This window comes from Leptodactylus fuscus, chromosome 6 (assembly GCF_031893055.1).
Source record: "Leptodactylus fuscus isolate aLepFus1 chromosome 6, aLepFus1.hap2, whole genome shotgun sequence".
Taxonomy (NCBI): domain Eukaryota; kingdom Metazoa; phylum Chordata; class Amphibia; order Anura; family Leptodactylidae; genus Leptodactylus; species Leptodactylus fuscus.
Window position 1 is genome coordinate 72299529 of NC_134270.1, and position 18786 is coordinate 72318314.

Genomic DNA, 18786 nt, shown 5'->3' on the forward strand with positions numbered 1-18786 from the left:
ATACAGTATTGAACATTAGTCCTATATGTTTGTTTCTTGTATTTTGTATATTACATTAATTGAATAAAATTGCATTTTTTATTATGTTATGTGGTTTTGGTATTTTTACTGTATAACCTCACTGGGCTTAAATATATAGTGGGTTTGAATCTGACCCATAAATTGATATACACTGATATATGAGGTTATATGACTCTGTCCCTCAACAGCATGCTCAGGGCTTGTTCACATCTGCGCCCGGGACTCCGTTCATACAGGTTTCCGTTTCCTGCACAAAACAAGGCAAGAGACGGAAACCTACAGGCATCTTTCAAACCCATTCATTTGAATGGGTTTGAAAAGTGTCCGGCCGTGAGCGTTTTATGCTCTCCGCGGCAAAACCGTTTTTTTTTTTAACTGGACACAGAGTCGGACATGCAGTACTCTGTACGGTTTTAAAAAAAACGGTTTTGCCGTGTCCAGCGCTCACAGCTAGACTCAGCATGACAGGTTTCCGTCTTCTGCATGCAGAAGACGGAAACCTGATAATGGAGACCCGAACGCTGGTGTGAAACCAGCATCACTTGGTTATATGTTGGAACGCCATATAATGTTTGAAAATGTAGCCTGCCCTCTGTTCTACAGAATAACTACGGTCCGTTCACATCTGCACATGGGTTTCCATTTGGGAAGTCTGCTTGGGGACACCTAATCTGCATAAAAAAGCGGTTACCTTAGGAAACCCGCAGACCCCATAGACTATAATGAGGTCCGTGTGGGTTCCTCACAAAAAATGGGGAGACGATAGTGCTGCTTCCAGGACTTTTCTCTCTGCATATTTCATAATGATCTGAAAACATATGTGAACCGGGCCTTAGAAGAAATTGGCACAGCCACATCAGTGATATGAGGGGCATCAACAGTGCCAATAGCCTCCATGAACTATAAGGTGGTTTGTTGGGTTTTGGTAAGCAGTGTTTTTGCTGCACGTCGTGCCATTTTGTCCATGATTTTGGTAGCATAGGCACACAGATGTGTATATAGCCTTATTCAGGTTTAGCCTGTGGTGAGCTTTATCTCCCTCAGCTCCCCTCCAGCACACTCCCATGCTCTGTATTGGCAGATTAGAATGGAGCAGCCTCGGTATATGACCCATTATGCATTGCTTAGAATCTGCCCCTGTATGTGTGTACATATATATATATATATATATATATGTATATATGTATATATATATATATATATATGTATATATATATATATATATATATATATATATATATATATATATATATATATGTCACACACCATATGGACTACACAGCGACTTTCTCTGCATCTCCATGGCGACACAGCGACCCTTGCTCTCGCCAATATCCCTCTACAGAACTCTCTCGCGGCGGTTACATGGCTCCTCCCATAGTGGGCGTATCCACGCGGAACGTTTAGTCTGGAGTTTGTTTCCCACCCGGAACGGTCTCTCAGTTGCACCATTCGTGTCCCTGGCGGTTGTGTAGTGGAGTGAAGCGGCAGCATGGCAACCATGGCGGTAAGACATTGAAATAGGGCCGTGTAATGGTGAAATCCCACTGGTTGTTAGACGTGCTATATATGTGGTCAGTAGCGGTGTAGCCAGCAGTGAGCGGCCGCATGTGTGCGGGGATGGCGCATTATACCGGCTCATGTGGCAGTCAGCCTGTAGATGTGCTGCTGGTGCTAGTGCAGTCATTCTCTATAGAGATCAGTGGGAAATGACGAGCACACGCTATTTCCATTGACTACTATGGAGGGAACTATGAGGTTTTATTCTCATAGTCTATGTGTGTACAGTGTATTGCTGAGCTGGCAGTGTCCCTGGGTTGTAGCCTGTATTCTAATCCCCAGCTGCAGTTACAATACTGCTGGTTACCCATGGAAACAGCTGACAGACACGCCCCTAACCGTTTAGCTAACCTGCAGGGGTAAGGCCACAGGAAGCGCACAGTCTGCATGTGTTACCTCTCAGCACATGCATGAGCAGCATGGAATCTGCTGCAAAACTCCACCATTAATCTTCATAGTAATACTTATGTTGTGGATTTCCTTTTTGTGACCTGTCCTGGAATTTGAAAAGCCACCAGACAGCAGTTCTGCCACATGTGGACCTGGACTAATGCAGTTGTTGTTTCCCCTACATAAGATTATTTTACACTATCTGGTCTATCTGTTAATTGTTCCAGAATACAGATCACCATAGAAAGATCTGAGCAGACACTGGACAGTCAGGACTGCTGGGGAGTGCTCTAAAGACTTCACTTGTGGTTATGGAATATACTGCTAGCTCAGGATCAGAATGAAATATAGACCCCTTAAAGAGGACCTTTCATCATCTGGGGCACATGCGGTGTAATACACCGCTAGAAAGCAGACAGTGCGCTGAATTCAGCGCACTTATCAGCTTTTCTTTTCTGTGCCCCCCGTGAAGAGGTATCGGTGCTGGTACCGTAGCTGTTCACTGTCAGAAGGGCGTGTCCTGTCTGTAACGCCCTTCCTCAAAGCATCGTCTATAGCACTGTACTGTAAGAGGTACTCATCTATGGACGAGTACTATACTATACAGCGCTATAGACACTACTGTGAGGAGGGACGTTCCTGACTGTCAGAAATGCCCTTCTCACAGTGAAGAGCTATGGTACCGGCACCGATAGCGCTTCACCAGGGGCACAGATCATGAAAGCCGATAGAGCTCTGAATTCAGCACACTGTCGGTTTTCTAGCGGTAAATAAAACCGCATGTGCCCCAAGTGGTGAAAGGTCCTCTTTAAGTATTTTGGAATCTGTTGTGCACAAAACATTGCTGTTTTCTTCATCTAAGGAAGTGACCTTAGGGTACTGCTACTGTCTCATTAAAATGAATGGGACTGAGCTACAGCATTGCCATGTGACCAGTGGACATGTCACTTCCTGAGAAGGAGAAATCAGCCTTTAAATGGACTTCATTTCATTGGGTTCTGTGTGAATTTTTTTTTAAAAAAACTTAGAAATTCTAACAGAAGAGTAACACACTTTAATGTCTGATTAAAACACAGCACAGCAGATACTTTTTATTATTATTTTGAACCTGCTAAATGTATGCCGAAAACATCCCACTACTTGGCCACATTCCCTTTTGTTACTTGTGATAAATGTACAGCAACTACCCAGAACGCTTTAGCCACATGACTTGTCAAAGCTAAAGTTACTGAGTAGCCCTTGCCTTATAGAGCACACACTGCACATCAACATCTGAATGTCTAGAGCAAGATGCTATGTTGTTGTGTAAGCTATCTATTCATACGTTGATACGTCTGATGGGACAATTTGTATGAGAAGTAATTTTAAGGGTTTCTGTGGAAACCCATTGAGTTTAATGGAGAAATAGCTATTGTAGAGGTCTCAGCATGGAAGAAATTCTCCTTCTGCAGCAGCTTTAGAGACACATTGTGAATACCATGGCTCTATATAAACCAGGGTGATCTAAATATGTATATACTAAGAGAAGATGTCTACAGTGGTCAATCAGATTACAGTTCTTAGTGTTCTATAGTAGTTTGCAAATGAGAACAGCAGTAAGGTTTGTTCTAGTAAACAACAACTGATCCACTATTACTTTACACTTGTTTTTAGGGTATCCACATGGTATATAATGCAAGTTAAAATAATGTCATGTGTATTTTTGCTATGGAGTCTGACAGTTCTGCACACGTTATCTCCTTTCTGTAGGGTCTGTTCAGCATTGAAATCTGCATTTAAAAAACTCTTGTCAGGCCCACCTTACTCTCCACAAAGTTGTTTTTTGGCATGTATACCTATAGCATCATATACAATTGTCTTGTATGTGGTTTAATGTTGTCATTGTTATTACTATGTGCTTTCAGACAACCACCAAGGTGCCTGAAGTCCGAGATGTCACCAGGATTGAGAGAATTGGTAAGTATTTAGCAATTTTTATTTCCTCTGGACTTGCTGTAGATGAAGCCATGGATTGGTGACTTTGTTGTTTGCAATGTGACTTCTGTAATGTAGAACAGTTGGTCTTGGTGCAGTATTGTAATGCAAAGTCTTGAGTTGTTTCTTGGAAACATGATCACAACCAGCAGACAGTATCCATAGTAGCAAAGACTGTCCCTGACAACACCAAACTCTAACATACTGCAGGCTGCTTGGTATTCATCTGCAGTCTAGTTAGTGGTCCTGGATATCACTCTCATGTTTATTGCATAGCTAGAAATAAAGCAAAAAAGATACTGAATATTATTTGCTTTATAGTTTTTTTTGTTTTTTTTTAATGTAGATTGTGAGCCCCACATAGAGCTCACGATGTACATTTTTCCCTATCAGTATATCTTTGAAATATGGGATGGAAATCCATGCAAACACGGGGGGAACATACAAACTCCTTGCAGATGGTTTTTTGCTTTTGGTGGGATTTGAACACCAGGACTTTCTGAATAACAATAAGTAATGTGAAGTCCAAAGACAACAAACAATCTACATATGTTTGGTATCTCTAAAAACAAAGAGACCAGAATTCATCTCGTTCTCTTTTGAAGTGCACTGAAGAAAGCTTTACCTCTGTGGTTGGGTGCTTGGGCAAAAACATTTCCAAAGATGAATGGTCAAGACAAATTTAGATTTATTTGGGCATCGATTATCTCACTGTATAGGTCACATCTGCCCAGGACAGCAGATTCCCTTTGTATGCTATTTGTATTTGTGCACAGTATATGGAAGCAAATTTAATGTACTTTAAGACTATAATGTACAACTGTTCTCCTGATTCGTAGGTGCTCATTCCCACATCCGAGGACTTGGACTTGATGATGCTCTTGAACCTCGACAGGTATTGCATAATTCTAGAACCTTTAAATACAATATTAAAATGCCTCTTTTTAACTTGCACATGGCTATGTTCCAGCTCTGTTTAGAACTGTGCCATTATAGCTTGCCCATAGAAGTGCGTTCAGTGGATCCGTATCAGTGTGTGCCTCATTTAACTTTGGATGCCCTATATAAGGTGGTTGTCTCCCCTTAAAGTTGTGCTGTACAACTCCTCATCAGACTTTGGAGACTATGCATTGGTTGTTGTCAGATTAATAAAACAATGAAGCGCCAACCACTTACATTGATTTGTTTATAATTCGCTAACTGCAAAGATAGTCGATGAAGTACATTTGAAGCGATGGACATGTACGATGTCTGTAGAAGAATAATCCATATGAGTGATCATCATTGCAGATGCCTTTCAATACATGCCCCTTTCATGATCAGTGGGTAGTACTTGGAGACCTGTCATACCAGGGCAAAATTCATTCTATAGCTAGATTGAGATGTCTGATAAGGTGATTTAATCACAGAATAGAGCTCTTAAAGGTGTACATATCCTATCCTACCTGCAGCACAGAGTCACTGCTGTTTACAGTACATGCTTTTCCATCCTACAGCACGTTACAGATCAGATAAGGGAAGTGTGACTTATGAGGAAGTGATACAAGTTTTAATTTTAAGGCAAAGAAAGTGGCAAGTCCCTTTATGTGGTAAAAATGAATGTGAATCATTCCTTTTTCTGTAATATATACTCCTATCTATCTATCTATCTATCTACAGGTATCGCAAGGCATGGTGGGCCAGTTGGCAGCTCGCCGAGCAGCTGGTGTCATTTTAGAAATGATCAAAGAGGGAAAGATTGCAGGACGCGCTGTATTAATAGCCGGACAGCCGGGAACAGGAAAGACTGCTATTGCCATGGGTAATGGACTTATTCATTATATCACTGCATTAAGTTATGGTGCAAATTTCTAAATTTAAGGCACTAGTTTACAGACCTGCTTTTTATCTATGATAGAATCACTCATATGTAACATTGTCAGAATTATCTAATTTTGACTTGTAATTTGTGGCCATTTTAGTCATCAGCTTTGCTAACAGGTGTATAAGATATGCCGACGATGCTATATTTTCCATAGATGCTATTATAAAGCTTTCTGAGTTGGATGTTATGCAGCTTCATCTCCTTTTGTCGGCTGCATAGACTTTGAATGACACAGCAGCGAGCGTTCCCAGTTGCCTATCAGTTGAAAGCTCCTTACTACAGTCGTGCAGGGTGTAGAAAACTGAGGGACCCCATTCTGGTGATCATGGGGATCACTTGCTACTTGCATTGTGACTAGCTGTTAAATATCTTTTGTTGAAAAATACCGAAAAAAATATAATGAAAAATCTGACAGAGGTCTAACACAGATGTGAATGGAGCCTATATGTTGTCCTTTATATTAATTTCTACTTGTATGAAGAAGTTGTTTCAGATGCAGAATTTAATAAGTAAATCCTGAGCTAGGTCTAGTTTCATCCAGATAGGCCATATTCTCACCTATTTAATGGAATACATTACCGTATTTTCCGGACTATAAGGCGCACATAAAAACCTACGATTTCCTCAGAAATCGTAAGTGCGGCTTATAGTCCAGTGCGCCTTATATATGGATGGAAGCGGCGGCAAAGTCTGCGTGCCGCTTCCATACATACATAAAAGGCACCGTAAGGGTGCATTCACACTATGGAACGCCGGCGTGTATCACAGCAGTACACGCCGGCGTTACAGCAGGGCTGCCGGACACTTCCTATTCATTTCTATAGGAGCCGGCATGCGAGCGCTCCCCATAGAAATGAATGGACAGACACTTCCCATTCATTTCTATGGGAGCCGGCATGCGAGCGCTCCCCATAGAAATGAATGGAAAAAAGCAGTCCATTCATTTCTATGGGGAGCGCTCGCATGCCGGCTCCCATAGAAATGAATAGGAAGTGTCCGGCAGCCCTGCTGTCACGCTGAAACAGAACGTGAAACTTACCGAGCGGTGCAGGGCGGGCGGGCATTCAGGCCTCCTCTTCCTCCGATGTCCTGACCACTTCCTCCGGCGCTCGCGAACTAATGGCCTGTGCGCATGCGCAATATCATAATGCTTCTACTACTGCGCATGCGCCCAGGCCATTATCAGCGAGCGGCGGAGGAGGACGGAACATCGGAGGAAGAGGAGGCCTGAATGCCCGCCCACCCTGCACCGCTCGGTAAGTTTCACAACATTACGGTTGGGCTCTATCAGCATGATTTTGCTGATAGAGCCCCTCCTCGCCTGCCGAGCGCTTCCAATAGAAGCGGCTAGCACGCGGGGGGTTAAGCGGCCGCTGGCAAAGTCTGCCTGCCACCGCTTTCAAGAACATATAATGCGCACCGGACTGCGGCTTATAGTCCGGTGCGCCTTATATATGAACCGAGACAGACTATAAGGCGCTCATGGGCAATGCGGCTTATAGTCCAGTGCGCCTTATAGTCTGTAAAATACGGTACTTACAATGCAGTTATTTACATGCACATTTTTTATTTACAGCGTCTGTAAAAAATGAAAATTTAGCCTTGCTCTATTGGGGTCAATTTTACTGATCAGAGACTTCCATTAAAGTCAATAGGTCTGTTTAAAAATTAAAAAAAACACTCTCTTGTCCAGTTTTCAGTAATCAAACTAAATACATAGTATATAATTTTGAAAAATAGCTGAACCACTGACACCTCACATCCAGTAGAAAATACATGTGTGTGAATGAAGTGCCTTAGTCTTTTTAGTCTGGTTATGAACGAATGTCCTTGATTTTACACAGGTATGGCTCAAGCACTGGGTTTAGACACTCCATTCACTGCTATCGCTGGCAGCGAGGTCTTCTCATTGGAAATGAGCAAAACAGAGGCTTTGACGCAGGCTTTCCGTCGCTCTATTGGAGTCAGAATAAAGTAAGTTGCACAACAGGTCACATTGTGTTGAGGGGATTTATAAGGAGAGCCCACATGGAGGCAATTGGCCATGTATTAAATGCAATTGCACAATTGCAAGCCAAGTAAATTATTGGATGACTATTTATGCAGCAGCTCCAATCCTTAGGTATTTCTTGGCCATGTTTATAGATGTGTTCAGTATTTCAGCAGTTTTCCTGGTTCTCCTGGAGAACTTGCTGATACATTTTAGATATCATTCTGTTCTTTGTCCTTTTATGCCATACTAAATGTCTTGAATTCTGATGTTTTTACCTAGGGAGGAGACTGAAATAATTGAAGGAGAAGTTGTAGAGGTTCAGATTGACAGACCAGCAACAGGAACAGTGAGTCTTTTTACTTTTATGGTTTTTTCATAGGTTGGTTGTGTTTGGACTAGGAGTACATTGGTAATCAGTAAATAGAAAGGAAATTGCATTTGGTGGTGGAAATTTATTAATTTTGTCAAGCTAGTCTTCTGCCTGCTTGCATCAGAAATACTCCACTTTTGAGAGAAGTGGTTGGCGTCAAGGCATACTGGGTGGATCGTGAGATTGTCTATACCTCGAGCTAGAAAAGTGGCGTACGTTTGTGAAAACTACATCAATCCCTGGCCTAGAGGTTATTGTTTCTGGTGCATCTGCCTCCAGTGCCAACCTTAATAAAATCCGCTATTATGTTCTAGATACAATATGTGCCTCCAAGGCTCTGTTCGCATTTTGTTGTTAAAAATCCTGGTGTATACAAAGGGAAATGCTCCTAATCGAAAAAAAAGTGCAGAAAGTACACCATGCTATATAATTTTACCTTTTATTCAGACATTTTATTATTTTCACTTAAAGGGTGCCAAAGTGGGTAAACTGACCTTGAAAACAACAGAGATGGAAACTATTTATGACTTGGGTACAAAGATGATCGAATCACTGACCAAGGAAAAGGTCCAGGCTGGGTAAGTTATATTTCAAGAAGTAAATGTTGAATGATGTTTAGTTTTCGATTTTAGATGTCTTAGGGTGTCAAATGAGAGTCTGTCACCAGAAACCAGCATAAGGGTTAGTGCACGCAGTTTTTTGGCGCTGATTTTGACACTAAATCCGCCTGAAATTAAAAAAAAAAAAAAAAAGCCTCCCAATAAAGCTCTGTTGGGGGAGGCTTTTTCTTGGAGGCTGATTTTGAGGCGTATTCAGCCTCAAAATCAGTACCAAAAAACTCTGAGCACTGACCCTAATAACCCAGGCCTGATTATAGGTTAGAGTCACCTCTGCCTCCATTTCCAAGGTATCACCATTTTTCTCAATATGTAAAATGTGATTCGGAGCAACAATAGCATTGCTGGTTTTCCAAAGAGGTAACTGCAATAGCCTCCTTTCTCTAAAAAGCTAATTTCAGATTTTGCTGTTTGTCATTCTGCAGTGACAGAGAAAGTGATTCACAAGAGGAACACACTGTTTAGACAACTCTATCCAATCTGTCTGCAGAGCCTGGTCCATGCTTAGAGGAAGGTGATTCCCACCTTGACTAAACATGGCCAAGATAACAATACCTGGCTTTTTCTCCTGACCACAAGGTCAACAGTTACTAAAACAGCTAAACATGGTTGTTTCCTTAACTCCTGTTAGTAAATATGAAGAGCAGACAATGAGAGATGGCATTGGACATCTTTGCTGATGACTAGCTGTGAAGGGTCTTGCTTTATCCCATGCTCACCAGGGGAAAATTGAAAAACTGGGAGACTATGTTGTTTGCATTAATGCAGAATAAAAACTACTAAGACTTGTTTGAACAGTTCTCAACCTGCTCTGTCTCTTTAGAGATATATTGATTATAATATAGCTTACAGGACGTACTGCCTGCATATTAGCCACAGTGGACTCATCAGTAGCATTTAAGCTTCATTGTACAGTAGCATTGAGGTGGATGAGAGTTAAACAATTTGCACTACAAGTTTTTACAGCGACACGCCTTACAATCCAAAGGGGTAAGCAGTATGTGCAGCCGTATGATTAGTATTTGGCACTCAGTGGGGCCTCAATAGGGTGCCAACCCCAATATGTAGAGTATAAATAATTCAAAGGCTAGGTTGCACTGAAGAGGTAATTTAACCGAAAAAAGATTCTTACAGAGCTGTTTCAATACTAGCAAATCACTTTAAAAAACATGGGGAATATTGGAGTAAATTGTATTTGACTTTTTCCTTTCTTTTTTTTTTCCTATTTAGAGATGTCATAACTATTGATAAAGCAACAGGCAAGATCACAAAATTGGGCCGGGCTTTCACAAGAGCAAGGGACTATGATGCCATGGGATCCCAGGTACAACCATACAAAGATCATACTTTTTAAGAGGTTTTCTCTAAATAACAAAAACTGGAAGGGTTTTCCGATCTTTGCTGTAAGGGTGCCTCAATAATAAGCTGATGAGAGTCCCACATTGTTGGGCTGCAGTAGGTTGAGGGTAATGAGTTCCACAGTAGTAGGGGTTCAGTTTTGCTGTAGTGCCACTGCAGGGGGAATTGAAGCTTTACACACTGTCCATTAAGATCAGTGGGTAATTGATGTAATGTACAAACGTGATGAGAAACTGTATGTAGCTACTGTCCGCTATGGCTAAGACTGACCTCAGTTGGGTAATATCTTATAAATAAGTGTTCGTGCAGTCCTTTTAATTTCTGCCTTCCTCTATCTTCAGACAAAGTTTGTACAGTGTCCTGATGGCGAACTCCAAAAACGCAAGGAAGTGGTGCATACAGTGTCATTGCATGAGATTGATGTGATTAATAGCAGAACACAGGGATTCCTTGCTCTCTTCTCAGGTATGGCTTTTACCATATTACCTGCAATGTGAGATGATATAATGTTATCTACATTGTCTCCATTTTCTGTATTAGTCAGGATATACCCATTATGGAAGTTGACTATCACCTTACATTTTCAGGCTGCTTTGGATACTGCTGGGTTTTATTACAACTTGTCTGTATCAGTTTACAATTTGCAAACGTTCCTCAATGAAACCTGAAGCCTTAGAGTTGAGTGAGGTCCTTATTTATTAAAATTTTTGCCATAGAGTTCTGCAGGAGAGACAGTCTATTGGCTGCACCACAGAGCTCCTGTCTCCTACTGCTTACATATATGTGCTGAAACCAAAAGTCCCTCCTTAACTATATAATTTACAGATAGAAATGTTCTTGCCTTTATGAAGTTCCTCCTTTCAGACTATATTCCTTGTAGATTACTGATGTGCAGTGTATTATTATTTATTATTATTATTGTTTATTTATATAGCACCGTTAATTCCATGGTGCTTTACATTTGGGGGTTACATACAATACACAGAATGTACAGGTACATATCATACTAACAGTGATCGGCTGGCACAGTGGGGTAGAGGACCCTGCCCACGAGGGCTTACAATCTATGAGGCAAGGGGGTAGAGACAGAAGGAGAGGGGGAGACTGTACAGATGGTGGTGCAGTGATTGTGTTATTGGAGGTTGTAGGCCTTCCTGAATAGGTGAGTCTTAAGGGCCTTTTTGAAGCCTGTGATTGTGGGGGTCAGTCTTATGTGTTGTGGTAAGGAGTTCCAGAGTATGGGGGATGCACGGGAGAAATCTTGGAGACGGTTGTGTGAGGAGCGGATGAGAGCAGAGCGGAGTAGGAGGTCGTTGGAGGATCTGAGGTTACGTGTGGGCAGGTAGCGGGAGATGAGGTCAGAGATATATGTAGGGGCCAGGTTGTGGATGGCTTTGTATGTTAACGTTAGTAGCTTGAATTCAATTCGCTGGGCTATGGGTAGCCAGTGGAGGGACTGGCAGAGGGGAGCAGCCGATGAGGATCGGGGGGTGAGGTGGATTAAGCGGGCAGCGCAGTTTAAGGTGGACTGGAGGGGGGCGAGGGTGTTCGCTGGGAGTCCATGGAGAAGGGTGTTGTAGTAGTCTAGGCGGGAGATTATGAGGGCCTGGACGAGCATCTTGGTAGTTTCTGGGGTGAGGAAGGAGCGGATTCGGTGGATGTTCTTGAGCTGGAGGCGACAAGAGGTGTTGAGGGTTTGAATATGTGGTTTGAAGGTATACCCAACCTTCTTCCACAGCCTTGAACAAATTGGGTAAGACGGATTACACTTGGAGGAATTTATTAAAGGGTACCTGAGCTTTCGTTAAAGGTTGAAATACATACAGGGTCTTTCTTGGCAGTCTGTTTTTGTGACTGTTTAAGTCTTCATACAGGGTGTCATATTAGCTTTTCTGCTGCTAATAATTGAATTATGATTGAAACGCAGTTTACTTTCATCTCGTAGTCGGGAGCATGTTCAATAAGGAGCCGCCGCCCTCCCTCACACTTTGCTGATAACCTGACTGGCGTAACTATACAATTGCAAACAAATACCCGAAAAAACACGAGAGACCATAATTGAGCCACAATAAGGAAATCATAGCTGGGTTTATGACAAGTGCTCAATACCCCATCACGAATAGATGAATTGAACCCCCAATAGAAAGTTCTAATGTTTAACATTACATTTTCATTTTCCTTCTTCGGATCCATCACGGGTCATGTGTAAAGCTGCATGATGTCATAGCGGTATGGCGTTTATCTGTCTGACACCTTTTTCATCATGAATTTTTTTTCTGCTCATTTAAATTGGGGTCTTGTCTGGAACCATGCATACTGTATCACCATATGTTCAATTGAGTAATGGAGTATATGCCATGTAAAATAAAGATGATATTGGATTGATATTGTTCAACGTTAATGATTAGAATATTGTATAAGATATTATATAATTGAGTTGATGTTTTTTTGGCCTTTGTCCCCTGATAAACCAGTGAATTGGGGAAAAGTTGGGATGTCATTTGTTCTAGGCCTGAGGGCTTGGTCAGACAGTATTTAGTACTATACCGTCTGTCCTGGGTAATTTTTGTAATACAGGTGACCGGTATGTGTTTATACTGCTCTTCTGTCTACTGTCATGCACTTTGTAAGTTTCAAAACCGCTGTCACGACCCCCTTTTAAGTAAGCTTATACCAGCCCAGCGAAAGTGTGTGAATGAAATTTATCTGCACTTGCTAACATACTCTAAGTCACTGCAAAAAGACAGAGTATTTTTTTTTTTGTAACTTGAGCACAGTAGTTTTAGAAAAGCTAATCCTAACTACAGTTCTTCTTTTAACGCAGGTGATACCGGGGAGATCAAATCTGAGGTCCGAGAGCAGATTAATGCAAAAGTGGCAGAATGGAGGGAGGAAGGAAAAGCAGAAATAATACCAGGGGTGAGAAGATAAATGTTGTTTCTTCTATGACTTTCGCTCCTAGTGACATAAACATATTTCAATTGAGTGATTTTCAGTGTCTTCATTTGTTTTGTTTTTTGTTTTTTTTATCCTTTGCTAGGTGTTGTTCATTGATGAAGTTCACATGTTGGATATTGAGTGTTTTTCTTTCTTAAATCGGGCTTTGGAAAGCGACATGGCTCCAGTTCTTATTATGGCCACAAACAGGGGAATCACTAGGTATGTTACTATCTGACTCGGTTCTTTTAACCTTTTAGATTATTATTTTGGTAGGTTCCTATTTTCCCAGTGTTATTGCATCACAAAGGGAATTAGCTAGTTATTACTAGTATGTATGCTGGTCCTCTGTAGTGCCTAAGATTACCAAAGCAGAGCACAGCTGGGGAGGCTGCAAATCTAGTTTCTTTCCTGATGACCCTTTTTGAAAACCACACCCTTTTTAAATTATTTTTTCCATTGGGACCAAATACCTCCGACCTGAAAATGCTGTTATACTACTTGGTCTCTTCAGACATCAAAGTGTAATAAGTGGAGGCCCAGGTGAGATAATCAAACATTAAAATAACAAAGAAAAACCCTGTTGCTTACCTCTCGTGGGAGATGTCACAGAACTAGGTCAGCAGCAGGTGAAGGCAGCACACTGTGCTCAGTAAATGTAATTATGGGGGTAGGAGTTGGAGATCCAAAAACAGCGAAGCACATTTAGCTACACTGTTTCTGTATCATTGGAATTACAATAACTATGTAGCTCAGCTGTGCTATTCTGTTTCCATAGTGTCCTCCCAATCACCTCTGTGGGCGTTAAACAACCTTTGTAGAGCAGAACCTCTCAGTGCCTTCTAAAAGTCTCTTCCTGGTGGTCGGGCTTTGCTGCCAACTATTTCAGTTTTGGCCATTCATAAAGTAATCACAGTGCCTTGTAGGGGCTGCCAACACAGTTTACATGTCCGTTTTCCCACAGCACTTTTCACAGAAGGTCTGAAGAGGGTTCCTCTGCAGACTTTCTATTTCAATTATACCTATGAGTAAAAGGCCAGAGTTTTACGCCGCAGGGGACCCCAGCCTAACACTTTTTCACCATTTTCACCAAAAATCTTGCTGTACCTTAGCAAGTATTCTAAAGGCTTATTTATTTTTCTTCAGGATCCGTGGCACAAATTACCAGAGTCCACATGGTATCCCTATTGATTTATTGGATCGGTTATTGATTATCTCCACAACACCATACAATGAGAAGGAAACAAAACAGATCCTGAAGATCAGGTAAGTCAGTCTGATTCTGTTGTGTTTTGAAAAGGAAAAAAAAAACTTTCCAGAGATGGCGCCATTCTTATTTTTGGAGTATATCTGGTATTGTGGCTTAAAGGGGTATTTCCATAACTCTTGTTCACCCCCTTGCAGGCTGTTTGCTCTCTTCATTTCCTGGTTTTCTAGGCACATTGGTGGGTGGGGTTTCACTTGCTCTTCTATCTCTGTTTCCAGTCAGAAATGAGGGATTGGTTGTAAATGGATTACCACAGTATTAAGCTGATGTAGCAGAGCTGGATTTGAGTCAGTTTGTAATACATACAGAGGTACCGGACTCCCTGTCTCAGCCCTTATCAGCTGACTGATAAGTGGAAGAGCAGGAGATAAGAGCACAGAAATCCCGGAGCTCTCACCTCCCCTATCTGAGGAGCTCCGTTGCTTGTCTGTGGCAGAGACGTACACAGCTCAGCTGCTCCCAGAACTCAGCCCCCCCACCCCCTGAGAGTAGGCAGCTACATCACTTAGGGGCTGAGCAGATAAGCTCAGAACAGGCCCTGTGGTCATGGAAACGCAAGTAAACAATGTAGTGAATAAATTAAGATAGCGGCCAAACAAAGCAGTTTTGATAAAGCAATGTATTTAGAAAAAGTCTTGTATCCACATAAACTAGCAGTATAGATAGGATCCTTGTTATGGGACAATCCCTTTGAAATGATTGCCTGGTAATAGAATTCTAAAAATAAAATACAAATGAAAACTATACTCTCCTCTTCAAAGTCTAGCCGAACAGTTGCTCCCGCCCACCCCATTTTGCTTGGTGATGTCAGTAAGTATGCCATGTGACCACTGGGCCAGTTACTGTTGTGTGCCTGACATGAATGGCAGCCTATAGACTAGCAAGGAATAAGCAATGCTGCTATGCTGAAATAGGGGATTGAAATAAAAAAAATTTGTTTTAATAACTAACTTAATTTTAGTTTGTTTCTTTGTTTTTTTTTACATTTCTGTGTTGATCGCTGTGGATAGGCTTAACACAGACTCCAAAGAATAAGCTAGTCTTAGATAAAAATACAGACCATTTCATCTTCAATAAATGTATTTGATAAAATTGCATCATGGCCATTGTTGGAACATGGCCATGCTACATGTGTATTAGTGGTACATACATTGTTGTAATGATAGATACTCTATTTCAGGTGTGAAGAGGAAGATGTGGACATGAGTGAAGATGCTTATACTGTACTCACAAGAATTGGTTTGGAGACCTCTCTGAGATATTCCATACAACTCATCACTGCTGCAAGCCTGGTGTGCAGGAAGAGGAAGGTGAGAAACAATTAACATCTAGCACCCTATGTTCTGTCTGGGACCTATTTGCCTTCATAACAGAGTAAAACTATTGTTGATGACATCACTGTGTTATTCTTTCTGATGTCAGAAGGTGTAGCGCTGTATGATTTTTAAAGGGTTTTTCAGGACAATAATAATGGTGGTCCACAACAAATCTGCTCATTGAATGGACCACAGAACTCCAGACACAGCATTGTGAGTTTCCTAGCTGCTCTTTATGACTGTGCGCCATGACTTCTTGATTTGGCCCATTGATGAGGGTGCAAGGAGTCGCATAGGCCATCAGTATCCCATTCCTAGATAACCTCTTTAAAAGGGCTGTCTCGTAGTCCAACTCTTGTCCATATGCCCTTTTACAACATATAGACAAATGGAATTGGTTCTTTTCTCATAAACTCCCCCCCCCCTTTCCCCTCTTTATCAACCAGAATGGAGTCTCTGACTTGAATAACCATATATCTGAACAGATATCATGTAATTCTAAGCTTCATGTGGCACTGTCTGCTGAAGAGACAACTCAGTTTAATACTCTATGTATTCTTTACCTGCTAGTAATAATTGACATCTCACACTTTCATGTTTCATAGTGCTATACAATTTGTAAGCAAAAACGCAGGACGTGTACAGTAACCAACCAGATAACAGTAGGGGGCAGGTCTTCCCAGCAGGCGCTTATAATTCAGGAGTATGGTGTCAGATTATTTCTAGGCTGACTTTACCTGGATGTTGGTTCTTTTTTAGGGTAATGATGTCCAGGTGGATGACATAAAGCGAGTGTACTCTTTGTTCCTTGATGAATCTCGATCGACACAATACATGAAAGAATATCAGGATGCCTTCATGTTCAATGAAATGAGTAAGTGTTTGAGCATTTAGTGGGAAACAATATCTAAGAACTCTGACTCTAACCCTTAAAGGATATTCCAGTTTCAGAACATCCTAGCTGGCCATGCCATTCCTGACAGTACGGTGTGTAGCACTATACTGTGAGGGGGCGTAACGGGAAAGCTAACAGTGGGCTGAATTCAGTGCACTGTTGACTTTCTAGTGGTATATAAAACCGCATGTGCATAAGGACATGAAAGTTCTTCTTTAATAACAAATGCCTTATATAATATTAGCCCCCAATCCCACTATCTCTTCCTGTGATTATGCCACTGAAAGTTAACCTTGTGTTCCATCCTGCCCAAACAAGACCCCAAGTACTCAAAATGATGTCTGTATTCCAATCTGGAGTGCATGCTTTTGAAGTAGTCTGGGTAAGAAATATGCAACTGAGATATCTTTGGGAAAGTAAAACTTGTTGCTAGCCCACTTTTTGGAAGAGAGTCAACGACCTTGAAATGGCTGTCTCTGGTTGGGACTGTCATAACTTTTGGAGGAGCTATTCTGGCTTGGGTATTATCAGATTATGGTTTAGGTTTCTTTAAAATCATGCATTAATCTATAGGGAGTTGTCTTACAAAAAGTGGCACTAGTTGCCCTATTCCACCAATGAAGTCTTATTTGCTTATTCGTCACCCAGAATTCTTAGCAGGTCTATTTACTGTATCTCCCTAATGAGACATTCCCTCTTCTTACCCACAAAATAAAGTTGGAAGTGACACCTACATTCTAAGGGCTCGTTCACATCAGCGTTGTGAACTCCGTACTTGAGGTATCCGTTTCCTGCCTAAAACAGAGGCAGGAGACGGAAACCTGCAGGAGTCTCTCTCATTTGAATGGGTGAGAGAGATGTGCGGCGGTGAGTGTTTTAGGCTCTCCGCCGCGAAACCGGGTTTTATAATCCGGACACAGAGTCGGACATGCAATACTCTGTGTCCGGATAAAAAAAATCCGGTTTCGCGGCGGAGAACATAAAACGCTCACCGCCGCTCACGGCCGGACCCGGTCTGAGCTTTCCGACTTCTGGCATGCAGAAGACGGAAAGCTCAGAACGGACAGATGAACGCAGGTGTGAACCTAGCGTAACTTGAAGTTCAGACATTCAAAATAAATCCCATTGATCTACATCTTAAAAGGGTTATTTGGATTCCAAAAATTATCTGCAAATACACTGATGGCAGCCTTTGCTTGGCTTTATTTTACTGGCTATATATTAGGAAGTGTTTTGTATTGATGCATCCTGCAATTTGGCCCATATGTTTTTTTTAAGAACCGGATACATTTTTTAAGGGATTTTCCCACAAAGAGAAGACTGCAGGACCTTTCTCCTGCTCCACATTCCAGGCTGAATGTGGGCGAGACTGGTGGTGCTAGACGCTTCCATTCACTTCAGTGGGAAAGCCAGAGATAGGCGAGTGCTGTACTTTGGCTATCTCTGGTTCTCCCATTCATTTCAATGGCAGCACTGAGCAGCAGTCATCTGTTTGTGGGAAAACCCTTTTAATTGAAATAGAATCAACATTGGACCAGACTGGTATTTGATGTTTATTAAACTTTTATTCCTGGATAAATATGTAATGAAGAGATGTTCTACAGCTTAGCCTACTAATGTATTTTTTGGAGTCAATTTAAGTGATTTTCCAAGAGTTTAATATTGATGATGTAGGATCAGTTACCAATATCAGATTGGTCAGGGATCGGAGAGCCACTTCCACAGCATAGCATAGGCCTGTATGCCATCTTCATATGTCACATGGCAGCTTAGTCCCATTTAATGATTTGATATTCTGAGAATAGGTCATCAATATCTTAGCATTGGAAAACCACTTTAAGATATAGTCAGGTTCCTTACAGAGAAAAAATCTGCTACTATAAATTCTCCACAACCAGACCCTTAAATGCTACTTTTGCGGTCCTGCATTATATTTTCTGCTTAATATTGTCGTCTTTGTGTTCAAGTTATAGAAAAGTGAAATCTGAAATAATGTTTTGTTTTTTTTCTTTTACTTCTGCAGAAGGAGACACAATGGAAACCTCTTGATGTTGTATGGATGAATATACTTGTTGTCGTCACCCCCTCCCCTCTTTGGTTTAGTCTTCACTCTTGTTACTTGCCTTAATTTGCATTCCCTGTCCTTTTATATTAAACAAAAACAAAAAGTCACCTGTCTTGCTTTTATAACGGAGTCTTGCATTATTGGATATGGTGTGCCTT

The 18786-nt window shown here is 41.5% G+C and overlaps 1 protein-coding gene across 1 annotated transcript; it reads left to right on the forward strand.

Moving 5' to 3' along the window:
• The first annotated feature begins 1404 nt into the window (after positions 1 to 1404).
• On the forward strand, positions 1405 to 18724 carry RUVBL2 (RuvB like AAA ATPase 2). Its single transcript, XM_075278582.1, has 15 exons — positions 1405 to 1528; positions 3876 to 3927; positions 4785 to 4840; positions 5605 to 5746; positions 7654 to 7783; positions 8082 to 8148; positions 8644 to 8750; positions 10020 to 10113; positions 10490 to 10613; positions 12973 to 13067; positions 13189 to 13307; positions 14232 to 14351; positions 15533 to 15662; positions 16428 to 16542; positions 18587 to 18724. Exons 1-15 carry the CDS (start codon positions 1514 to 1516, stop codon positions 18610 to 18612), a joined length of 1392 nt encoding a protein of 463 aa, XP_075134683.1. The 5' UTR covers positions 1405 to 1513; the 3' UTR covers positions 18613 to 18724.
• Positions 18725 to 18786: the final 62 nt, after the last annotated feature.

Excerpts from the sequence above, each read along its gene's own strand:
- RUVBL2 (XM_075278582.1), top strand. Across the intron at positions 13,308-14,231 it reads ACAAACAGGGGAATCACTAG|GATCCGTGGCACAAATTACC; the intron begins GTATGTTACTAT and ends ATTTTTCTTCAG. Across the intron at positions 16,543-18,586 it reads CTTCATGTTCAATGAAATGA|AAGGAGACACAATGGAAACC; the intron begins GTAAGTGTTTGA and ends TTACTTCTGCAG.